This window comes from Eriocheir sinensis, chromosome 37 (assembly GCF_024679095.1).
Source record: "Eriocheir sinensis breed Jianghai 21 chromosome 37, ASM2467909v1, whole genome shotgun sequence".
Lineage (NCBI taxonomy): Eukaryota > Metazoa > Arthropoda > Malacostraca > Decapoda > Varunidae > Eriocheir > Eriocheir sinensis.
The window spans coordinates 13,975,326-13,987,825 of record NC_066545.1 but is presented as its reverse complement, the minus strand read 5'-3'; the positions used below and the strand labels follow the sequence as shown (position 1 = coordinate 13,987,825).

The following is a 12,500-nucleotide window of genomic DNA, read 5'->3' as shown; positions in this document are numbered from 1 at the left end:
ATTCTTTTTAGGAGCAGCGAGTAGCGGGCTTATTTATTTTATTGTTTCCTTTTTTTGTGCCCTAGGTTGTAAAAAAAAAAAAAAAAAGGCTTTCGTGGACGTTTTAGGCATTTCCAGGGGTAGTTTTATAACCCTGATGGTAGGTAATTTGACCCTTCTTTCTGTATACCATTAACTTGAAAGAACACTCATGAAAATTCGATTAATTAACCTCCATATCGGCCTTTGGATATTGTTGTGAGAGGAGGAAGTTTAAAAATACCGAGCAGTGAAATACAGTTGTCATATTGCACATCAACGGTCACCTTTCCAACACACACACACACACACACACACACACACACACCAGCTGACTACACTCCTCAACACACTGAAACACTAACACAAAATCACAACACAACAGCACGTGCCACCCCAAAGCAACCAACCCACGAACACCACTCGCAACACTGCACAGAAAGAACACAGAACACGTAGAACACAAGAACACTCGGCTCACAACACAACACAACACAGAGAACACATAATAGGGCCAGTTCAACAGTCCAACACAAGTTATTATAAGCTCCCAAACCAATCTGTATGCTCTCCACAATGATCCGTTATTTCTACTCAATACCAGATACTAAAGATACTGTGTGATTTTCTAAAGGTTCCTTCTTTATATATCAACGCCAAGCACTATACAAGGAATTTTGGTGGTATTTTCTGTTTGGTTGGGGGGCTTATAAGCTTCCTGCACTGGACTGTAAAAACTGGCCCATAGAACACACAGTAGAGGGCGCAAGACAGGGCGCAGCAGGCTACCCACCGCTGCTTCCACTCTGAGCCGCATCACGCCCATGTCTGCGCCGCTCCGCCACCGCCGCACGCAGCACAGGATCATGCCAGCGCCCCCATCCGAAACGCCGCAGGGGGGAGGGGGGGAGGCCCGCCCCACCTCAGCACAGAGCCGAGACGATCCCAGTCCGGCGGTGTCTCGGACTTAGGAGGTGAGAGGGTCCCTTACACACAGGTAAAGGGATGCCAAGTACTCGTTTACACTCCTCTGATATCGTTTTTCGTTCTCACACGTTAGTTTCTCCCTGTATATCGTCTTTCCAGTGTCTATTTATTTATATTTCACCCGTATTTCCTTCGCCTGTAAGTATGGTGGGGTTAAAACGAGGTTGTAGGTGTGGGGTGGCACTCTTGAGGTGTCTGGCAACATTGCTCTGGTGGTCTTCGGCACCTCGCGCGGAGCCAAAGCGACGCAAGAGTGGCTCAGCGTTAGCCATCTCCACCTCTACACCCAGAACCGGAGGGCGCGTGGGTGTTAGGAGTTCGGCGTGGGTTAGGGTACTCTTACGCCCACGCGGGGAGGACGGGGGGAAGGGGAAGTACTGAGGAAGGGGAGGAGGTGGGTATGGGAAGGGCAGGGACGAAGGAGAGGTAAGGGAAGGGAGAGGAGGGATGGGAAAGTACTGGGGAGGAGAGAAGGTGGATGTGAGAAGGGCAGGGACGAAGGAGAGGGAAGGGGAGGGATGGGGAAGTACTGGGGAAGGGAGTAGGAGGGTATGGGAAGGGCATGGACGAAGGGAGGGGAGAAGGATGCCAGGAGAAGGGAGAGGAGGGATGGGAAAGTACTGGGGAGGAGAGAAGGGCAGGGACGAAGGGGAGGGAAGGGGAAGTACTGGGAAGGGGAGTCGGTTGGCGAGGGAAGACCAGAGACGAAGGAAGGGGAGAAGGATGCCAGGGAAGGGAGAGAAGGAATGGGGAGGGGAGGGGAAGGGCCGAAGGAGAGGGAGCGAAGGAAGGGGAGTAGGATGCTGGGGAGGTAAGGGAAGGGAGGGACAGGAAGGGAAGGATCCAGAGACGAGTCTATCACCGAACGTTCTGTGTGTTTTCAAATGGATGTCGTTCTTTAGGCGTTCAAATCGTCTTGGGCGCGGGGAGAAGGGGATTCAACGCTCTCCCAGTAGCATTCCGTGAAACCAAAGAGAGAGAAAGAGAGAGAAAGAGGAAGAGAAAGAGAGAACGATATAACGGGATTGGGATTAATAAACGAAAAACAAAAGACGATACGCTCTGAAACACACACACACACACACACACACACACACACACACACACACACACATACACACACACACGTGAATCACCACCACCACCATCACCATCACCCCCAGACCCCAATACAGCGAACTCCCTTCCCATATCCACGCCATATCCACCTCTATTCCGCCTTCCTTCCCCTTCCTGAGTGCTGAAGAAGACGAAGAGGAGGCGCTGTAGGGAAATGCTGACCTGCTGACCTTCTAAGTGCTGAGTAGAGGGTGTGAAGAGAGGTGCTGGTGTGGTATAGAGATGTAAGGTTGAGCAACGAAACCGCCGATAGGGACAAAAAGAGGAAAAAGAAAGGAGGACAAAGAGTGACAAAGAGTGAGTTAGTGATGGAATGATGATGGGAACTTGTGAGGGAAAAAAGGAAGAGGAGGTAGAGAGGAGGAAACGAAGAGGGAATGGGAAAATGAGAGGGAAAATAAAGAAAGAGGAGGTAGAGAGAAGGAAATAAAGAAGGAATAAGATACAGAGTGAAACAGAGAGGAATGAAAATGGGAATGAGAGGGAAAAAAAGGAAGAGGAGGTAGAGAGAAGGAGACAAAGAAGGAATAAGATGGAGAATGAAACAGAGAGGAATGAAGATGGGGAATGAGAGGAAAAAAAGGAAGAAAATGAGAGGTGGAGAGAGAGAAAGAGAGAAGGGAAACAAAGAGGGAATGAGATACAGAGAGAAGGATAGAAAGGAACAATGATAGAAAATGAGAAGTAAAAGGGATGAAGAAGAAAATGTAGAAGAAAAGGGAAACAAAGACAAAAGAAGGAAATGACACGGATATCAAAAGGAATAAAAGGAAGAGGTGGAAAGAGAGAGAGAAGGGAAACAAAGAGGAAATAGAGAGAAGGAATGACACAATGATAAAAGAAGGAAAAAAAGGAAGAAAATGGGAAGAGAGGGAAACGAAGACAAAAGAAGAAGGAAATGACACGGATATCAAAAGGAGTAAAAGGAAGCAAAAGGGAAAGAGAAAAGGGAAACAAAGAAAATAGGAGAAGTGAATGACACTGGGATAAAAGAAGGAAAAAAAGGAAGAAAATGTGAAAGAGAAGGGAAACAAAGAAAATAGGAGAAGAGAATGACACTGGGATAAAAGAAGGAAAAAAAAGGAAGAAAATGGGAAAGAGAAAAGAGAAACAAAGAAAATAGGAGAAGGGAATGACACTGGGATAAAAGAAGGAAAAAAAAGGAAGAAAATGGGAAAGAGAGAAGGGAAAACAAAGAGGAAACAAGATAGAGGGAAAGAGGAGGAGAGGGGGATAGAATGAAGAGGAAACAGACACGAGTAAGGAATTATGTAACAAAGTAAAAAGAAGAAAGAGAGGAAGGAAGATGAAACAAAGAAGAAAAAAAAAGAGAAAAGATGGAATACAATACAAGATGCAAAGAAATAAAAATAAAAATGGACGGAAATAAATAAAAGAAAGAGAAAAGGTGACACAAGGGATAAAGATGAAGATAGAGAAGATAAAGAAGAATAACCTAACCCAATAATAATAATAATAATAATAATAATAATAATAATAATAATAATAATAATAATAACAATAACTACGACGCAAGTTCATGAATTTGAGGTTTATGAACTTGTTTTTGAGAGAGAGAGAGAGAGAGAGAGAGAGAGAGAGGCAGGTAACCCTCCATGGTGACTACTTCGTCCGTTACGGTTTTTTTTCTCCCTCCCTCCTCCTCCTCCTCCTCCTCCCTTCCTCCTCCTCCTCCTCCTCCATCAATCCATCTTCTCTTCCTTCCTTCTCCCCTCTCCTTTAAATCTCTCCCTTCCTTCCTTTCCTTCCTCCGTTTATTTATATTCTTCCTTTATTTGTTGTTCTCTCTCTCTCTCTCTCTCTCTCTCTCTCTCTCTCTCTCCGCCTCATGGGGAGAAAGAGGAAACAGGTGAGAGAGAGGAGGAAACAGTAATGAGAGGAAGGAAGAGGAAGAGCCGGAGGGGAGAGAGAGAGCGAGAGAGAGAGAGAGAGAGAGAGGGGGTTCTGTCATCCAATCAAGTGCCTTCTTTCCGTCAGAGAGAGAGAGAGAGAGAGAGAGAGAGAGAGAGAGAGAGACCGGAAGGGTGGAGGTGAAATAACAGGAAAGAAGTGTGGAGGAGGGAAGTGGGGGGGGGGGAGGGGGAGGGAAAATGGAGGGAGGAGGAGGAGGAGGAGGAGGAGGAGGAGGAGGGAGGCAATTCAGGCGTAGCAATTTAAATCTTCCGTAAAAGAAAGGAAGAGGAAGACAAAGAGAGGGAGAGAAGAAAGGGAGGGAGGGAGGGAGGGAGAGAAAAGAAAGGGAGAGAAAGGAGAGAAAGAAAGGTAGATAATGAGGTGGAAGGAAGGAGTTTATAGTCTCTCTCTCTCTCTCTCTCTCTCTCTCTCTCTCGGTTCCCTCATGCGAAAATACACGTTTAAATAATAGTCTCATTTGCTCTCATTTTTGTATTTCTTACGCGGAAAAATTTTGTGATCTATATTTCTTTCATTGTTTTTTCTATTCTTTTTTTGCAACGTGCTTAATATGGGTCGCTTTCTCTATCTATCTATCTATCTATCAAGCTATCAATGTGTCTTTGTATCATTCTGTCTGTGTATCAATTTGTATGTGTATGTACCTATCTATCTATCTATCTGTCTCTACTTATCTGTCTATCTATCTATGTCTATCTCTCTATCTATCTATATTTAATCTTCTTTATTTCTGGTTTTCTCAGTTTCTTGTCTCATTTTCTTTTTCCATTTTCTTTTTATCTACCTTCAATCTTCTATTTCACCTGCCTATATCTACCTGTTCATTAATACGTGATCGAGAAACTTCACATAAAGGTCAAGTTAAAGGTCATACGCTATAGCTACGCGTGACCTCGGTGCACATCTCCGGCGCATTGACCCTATACTTCATATCCTCACTAAATCATTTCAGGTAATTTCTCTTCTTTTTTTTAACTTTTCCTTTCATAATTTACCTGTAAGTTCTGTTTCTCACCTGTATGTTCAATTTACCTGAGTTCATATCGAAGACTCATATATTCTTAGCATTTCAGGTGATTTCGGTTCTCTTTTTACTTTTACTTTCATGATTTACCTGCAAGTTCTGTTAATCATCTGCAGGTTCAATTTACCTGAGTTCATATCGAAGACTCATATATTCTTAGCATTTCAGGTAATTTCTCTTCTTTTTACTTTTACTTTCATGATTTACCTGCAAGTTCTGTTAATCATCTGCAAGTTCAATTTACCTAAGTTCATTATATCGCAGACTCACGTTCTTGCTCCCCGTGGTCACTCTCACTTTTCATCTTCCTAATTATCTTCTCTCTCATCTACCTGTGATTTTTTTTCTCTCTCTCTCTTTCACCTGTGCGCTCCTTTTTACCTTGATTAGGTTTACCTGGAAAATCCTTAATTGCTTGCACGCCTTTTTTTTTTTTTTTTTTGCTTTCCGTCTAAACTCACCTCTATCTCCTTCACCTGTTTCTTTTTACCTGTCTGTTTTTTTTAATTAGATGAGTTTTATTTAATTTTCTATTCCTGTACGCTCATTTATTGCTTATTTTTCTCATTTATTTATTCTTCATTTTATTGTTATTATTATTGTTATTATTATTATTATTATTATTATTAGTTTTACCTGTTCGTGTTTTTTTCTTAATTAGCTGAATGTTTTGTTTTCGTTATGTTTTTCTCACCTTTGATTATTATTGTGTTGCATTATACTTGTTTTACTGTTAGCTTTTGTTTCCTCTCTATCTGTCTTTTTCTATCTATCTATCTATCTATCTATCTATCTCTCACGTTCTCTGTAATGTGATTCGTTCAATGTTTTTTCCTAAGCAATCAGAAAGAACATTTACTTTTCTTTTTATTTTTTTCTTTCGTCTAACGCATTGCAGGTTCTCTTAATCCACGTGCTTCATTACCTGCTTCAAAAATATTACCTGTGTGTGCGTGTGTGTGTGTGTGTTCACCTACACACACACACAGACACACACACACAAACACACACTTAAAACACTCTACGGGGATCGCTTGCCACACCTCACGCCCGTAACCCAACACCTCCCTCACCACCACCACCACCACCATCACCACCATCACCTCGCCAAGGGTTAAGATTTTTCCAAGCCAAGATGCGAGTTTTGTCTTACCAACGGACTCTCACAGGTAGATAGATAGATAGATAGACTGACAGAAAAATAGGCAGTGGATATATATGTTTCTTGACCATATCAGAAGAAAGGAGGGAGAAGAAGAACACAAAGAAGAAAATATGGAGAAAGAAAGGTCAGGAGAAAGAGGGGGAGGTGGAGAAGGTGAAGAAAGGTGAAAGAACAACAGTAAGAAGAAGAGGAGGAGAAGGAAGAGAGAGAAAGAGTATATAAAAAAAGATTGATTTACAGTTATATTTAAATTGTGTCACGAGTATTATGTATCTTCCGGTAAATATCCATAAAAACAACAAAAACAATGAATTCAAAACAAAACAAAACAATACACCTTTCTCAGTCTCCATCTTCACGCTCATGTTTTTGTTTTGATTGTTTTCTTACCTGCCTTAACACCTGTCTATCTACCTGTCTGTCTGTCTAGCTATCTTCCTGCCTACCTGTCTGTCTGTCTACCTGGATTTTTCTCACTAACCATATTAACGCAAGCTTTCCCCCGTTAGTAAAACATTGGGTCAAAATACGCATGATATATTTTGAACAGTTACCCCTGCAAGTCCACGTTTTCTATTACACAAGTTTACCTCCAGCCAACACACACACACACACACACACACACACACACACACACACACACACCTTTCCGCTAGTCAAATAATAGTTTACCTGTGTGTGTGGACTGCAAGCTATCGTTTTTTGAGTGTTTGTGTGTGTGTGTGTGTGTGTGTGTGTGTGTGTGTGTGTGTGTGTGTGTGTGTGTGTGAGATAGCAACTGCACTAAATTCCTATGCTAATGTTTCTCTCTCACACACACACACACACACACACACACACACACACACACACACACTTTACCGCTAACACAACACCTTAGAACATATAATAAAACGTTACTTAATTATTTGCGAAGGTAAGAATATGTGACCTTTATATACAAGAAATGGAAGGAAAAAAAGTAAAATAAAACGATATAAATAAAGAAACGGACGAGACGAAGGTAAATGATTCGCATGAAGACTTATTTTTAACCTCCTTCGTCTATCTGTATATCTATCTCTATCTACCTATCTATCTATCTATCAATGGCACCCTCTTCTTTAAACCACAGAACTTTCTATTTCAATGTGTCCTCCATCTCTTCCCCTTCCTCTTCCCCTTCCTCTTCCCCTTCTCCCTTCCCCTTCCTACGCCTACTTTTCCCCTACGCAATTCCGCTCCTCCCTTCCTCCTTAACCCTCCCCTCCTCTATACACCTTCCCCTCCCTTCCCCTACCCTTCCTTCCTTACCCAGTATCTTCCCCACATATCTTCCCCTCCCTTCCCCTACCCTTCCTTCCTTACCCAGCATCTCCCCCACATATCTTTCCCTCCCTTCCCCTACCCTTCCTCCCTTACCTAGCATCTTCCCCACGTATCTTCCCCTCCCTTCCCCTACCCTTCCTTCCTTACCCAGCATCTCCCCCACATATCTTTCCCTCCCCTCCTCTTCCGCCCTACTTAAACCCATTCCCCATACATTCTCCCCTCCCCCCTTCCCCTGCCATTCCCTCCCCACCTATCTACATCCTCCTCGAATCCTCCTCCCCTTTTATCTAGCATCTTTCTCCCCTCCCTCTCCTGACAGCCTCCCCCTTCCCCTCACCTCTGCGTATCTACCCCCTCCCCCCCTCCCCTTCACCTGTCTCACCCCTAGTACAGGTAACACAGCATGGATCCATACGCTTCAAACCACCAAGGTAGCGACAGGTAACCTTGCCTCACTCCGGCCTCAAGAACCACCACCACCACCACCACCACCACCGCAGAGACCACCATGTATTACGGCCATCACCACCACCACCTCCATCACCAACACCACTAACCTCACCACATGTCTCATAATACACACACACACACACACACACACACACACACACACACACGTTTCATTGTAAGTGATATTTCCTCTAACAAACAAATGAAATCAAGTTAACAGTTTCACATCTCTCTCTCTCTCTCTCTCTCTCTCTCTCTCTCTCTCTCTCTCAAGTCATGTTACGAGACACTTTACAATTAAGTCGCATCAGTCAGTTAGTCAGTCAGTCAGTCAGTCAGTCAGTCAGTCACTCATTCATTCATTCAGTCAGTCAGTCAGTTAGTCAGTCAGTCAGTTAGTCAGTCAGTCAGTCAGTCAGTCAGTCAGTCAGTCAGTCACTCATTCATTCATTCATTCAGTCAGTCAGTTAGTCAGTCAGTCAGTCAGCCATTCATTCATTCATTCATTCATTCAGTCAGTCAGTCATTCAGTCAGTCAGTCAGTCAGTCAGTCAGTAATTCATTCATTCAGTCAGTCAGTCAGTAATTCATTCATTCATTCAGTCAGTCAGTCAGTCAGTCAGCCTCACGGTCACAAGCGCGGCCCTCAGACAGTGTTGGTAAGATGCTGCAAATTGTATTGTCTGTCTTCATCTCCTGCTCCTCCTCCTCCTCCTTATCTTTCTCTTCCTTCTAGGCTTTCTTCTCCATTTCTTGTTCTTCTTCCCTTCTCATCTTTCTGTACGCCCTTTTCCTGCTCCTTGTTTTTCTTCTCCATGCACTACTTCTCATTCTTCTTTCTTCCTTTATTCCTTATCCTCCAATCTCTTTCCTTACTTCTTCCTCCTCCATCTCTTTCATTTTCTCTCTCTTTATTTCCTCTCCTCTCCCTACACGCCCATTTTCCCCTCCTTCTCCTCCTCCTCCTCCTCCTTTTCCTCCTCTCCTCCTTTACTCAATCCCTCCTCATCCCTGTCAATCCTTTCCGTCCTCATCCCCCCTTCCCCATCCTCAAGTCGGGTTAAGCAATATCCGCCGCGCCCTTGGCCTGCTCAGTGTGACATGGCGTGCCCTCAAGACGTCGGCGCAGGCATCAGAGGCTTGTTAGGTCTAGGGATGGGGCGTGGGGGAGGGGGGGGGGGCGGGTGACAGAAAACCGGGGCCTGACAAGTGACCTCCGTTAGTTTGGTTCTGTTTTGTGTCGAGGTCAGTGTCTTCCCTATGCTCCTCCTCCTCCTCCTCTTCTTCCTCCTCGGCTTCTGTAACTGTGGCTGTGTGAGGGATGCTGAGAGAGGCTGTGTAAGTGGGAGCTGTGAGATGTTGAGGGAGGCTGTGAGATATGCTGTGTGTGATGGGATGTGTGTGAGAGATGCTGAGAGAGGCTGTGTGTGAGTGGGAGATGTGAGGAAAACGTGAGATGTTGAGGGAGGCTGTGAGATGTGCTGTGTGTGATGGGATGTGTGTGAGGGATGCTGAGAGAGGCTGTGTGTGAGTGGGAGATGTGAGGAAGGCGTGAGATGTTGAGAGATGCTGTGAGATGTGCTGTGTGTGATGGGATGTGTGTGAGGGATGCTGAGAGAGGCTGTGTGTGAGTGGGGGATGTGAGGAAGGCGTGAGAGGTTGAGGGAGGCTGTGAGATACGCTGTGTGAGATGGGATGTGTGTGAGGGATGCTGTGAGGGACACTGAGAGAGGCTATGTGTGAGTAGGAGCTGTGAGGTAGACGAGAGAGAGAGAGAGAGAGAGAGAGAGAGAGAGAGAGAAAAGCCCGCTACTCGCCGCTCCCACACAAGTAAATGGTAAATAGTAGCCAAAAGTTAGGTGAGTCACATCAGCCTACTTAACAATGGATAAGAAAAATTGGATACTCCCCCCACTTACGCCCCCTCCTCCCCCTCCCCCCCGCCCCCCCTCCACCTGGTGTAGCCCCACAAGGCGTCGCGGCACATCTCACTAACTTGATTAACACAGGTACTTAATGTGTCTCACCTGTGCACCGCGCCACCATATTTGTCCCCCTTTACCCCCCCCCCCGCCCCCCTTCCCACGCTAAGCTACGCAACACCCCCTTTTTTCTCCCCTCTCCCCCCCCCCCCCGCCCCCACACACATCTCTTTCTCTTTTTCTTTCTCTCTCACACATATACGAACACACACAGTCTTGTTTGTATTTCTATTTAAGGAGAGCTTGTTCGGGATATCTCTCTCTCTCTCTCTCTCTCTCTCTCTCTCTCTCTCTCTCTCTCTCTCGGCAGTCACTTATTTTCCTTATTTTTTGTTTGTTTTCTTGTTTTCTTTTCCTCTTTTCTCCTCTGAGCCTTTTTTTTTTAACTCTGTTCAATCTTATTATATTTTTTTTCTTCTTTTTCTTCCTTCTTTCCTCTCTTTCTTCCTCCTCTGTTCTCCCTTCTCCTTTTCCCCTCTCCTTCTTCCTTCTCTTCTTCCTTCTGTTCTTGCTTTCCTTCCTCCTCCTTCTTCTTCCATCTTCTTCCTCCTCTTTCTTCCCCCTCTGTTCTCCCTTCTCCTTTTCCCCTCTTCTTCTTCCTCCTGTTCTTGCTTCTCTTCCTTTTCCTTCTTCTTCCTCCTCCTTCATGCCTCTCACTGCCTCTACATTTAACCTTCCTCCTTTACACGGCTTCTCCTATCTCTCTTCCTCCTCCTCCTCTCCTTCCTCTTCTTCCTCCTCCTCCTCCTCCTCCTTCTGTCCCTTTCTTCCCTTTTTTTCTCGTCTCGCTTCAGTCATCCTTTCGTTCTCCTCAAATCGCGTTTTCAAGTATTTTTCTTCCAATTTTCTTTACAATATTACTTTCTTCTTTCAATTCTCCTGTTATTTCTCTCTCTCTCTCTCTCTCTCTCTCTCTCTCTCTCTCTCTCTCTCTCTCTCTCTCTCTCTCTCTCTCTCTCTCTCTCGAACCCATGGAAAGACGCCTGGCACGTGTGTGTGTGTGTGTGTGTGTGTGTGTGTGTGTGTGTGTGTGTGTGTGTGTGTGTGTGTGTGTGTGTGTGTTTAGACTCGAGAGAAAGAAGCAGATAGACAGACAGACAGATACAGATAGATAGACAGATAGATAGACAGATAGGTAGATAGATACATAGACAACAAATGCAGATAGACAGACATATAAATAGAGATAGATAGATAGATAGGAAGATAGACAGGTAAATGGCTTGATAAATGGCCTTAGAGAGAAATCATAAACCTGACAAACTAATCAATCAACAGTGACACAAACAAACACAAACAAACAAACAAACGACGCTAATTAAACAAGTTACGTCGAAACAAACAAATGGTCACGTGATGCAAGTAAACAAACAAACAAACAAAACGACATAAACAAAAGGTAAACAAAATAAACAAAATAAAATAAGTTGACAAATAAAATAAATAACTAATAAAAATAAATAAATGCAATAAAGATAAAATAAATAAACACACACACACACACACACACACACACACACACACACACACACACACACACACACACACACGTCACCCATAAGCATTCGTTAGTTAGTTAGTACGTTGGTTAATTTTCTCTCTCTATTTTTAGGTGTAATGAAATAGCCCACCTGTCTGTCTGTCTGTCTGTTTACCTGCCTGTCTGTATATTAACTCATTACCTGCCATGGAAACTGTGCCACACCAACACACACACACACACACACACACACACACACACACACACACACACACACACACACACACAAACACACGCACCTATTTTTTTTACTCTCGCTTTCAGTAATAATATATGTATGAATGGACGTGAAAAAGAATGTCAGGTAATATACTAGTTAATTGATGTTACAGATAGAGTATGGAGGACTATCTCTCTCTCTCTCTCTCTCTCTCTCTCTCTCTCTCTCTCTCTCTCTCTCTCTCTCTCTCTCTCTCTCTCTCTCTCTCTCTCTACGTGACCACTCTGGAATTGCTCTATTGGCGTGTTTCACTTAGGAGGAGGAGGAGGAGGAGGAGAGGAGGAGGAGGAGGAATGCCCATCAACGGAGTAATCTTCCTTCCTTCATCCTCCTCTTCTTTCTCTTCACTCCATTATCCTCTTGCCTTTCCTCTTCCTCTTCTTCCTCTCCTCCTCCTCTTCCTCCATCTCTTTATTTTATTTTCTCTCTTCTTCCTCATCTTTCAAATTCGCTTCTGTTTATCTTAATTCTTTCCTTTCATGTCCTTGTCCTTGCTTCCTTGTTATCTCTCTTCTTCCTTCTCTCTCTTCCTCTTTCTTTTATTCCTCCTTTTCTCTCTTCTTTATTTTCTTTTTTCTTTCTTTCCTTTCTTCTATTTTTTTTGTGATTTTTCTTTTAATTTCTTTCTTTCATTGTCTTCTTCTTTTTCTTCTCCTTCTTCTTCTTCGTCTTCGTTTTCTTCTTAATCTTCTTCTTCCTCCTCCTCCTCCTCCTCCTCCTCCTCCTCCACTTCTTCTTTTCTTAGTTCC

The 12,500-nt window shown here is 43.9% G+C and overlaps 1 protein-coding gene across 8 annotated transcripts in view; it reads right to left on the bottom strand.

Annotated features, from left to right (window-relative positions):
• The window catches only part of LOC127008293 (rap1 GTPase-activating protein 1-like), a 138,371-nt gene that overhangs the window by 59,977 nt on the left and 65,894 nt on the right, over positions 1–12,500 (bottom strand). Inside the window, exon 1 of one of the 8 annotated variants that reach the window (XM_050880104.1) lies at positions 812–994. The exons of the other annotated variants lie outside the window; for them this stretch is intronic. Coding sequence (XP_050736061.1) covers positions 812–886 — 75 coding nt within the window. The 5' untranslated portion in view covers positions 887–994. Of the gene's footprint in view, positions 1–811; positions 995–12,500 lie in introns of those variants that run through there. 8 annotated transcript variants of the gene reach the window in all.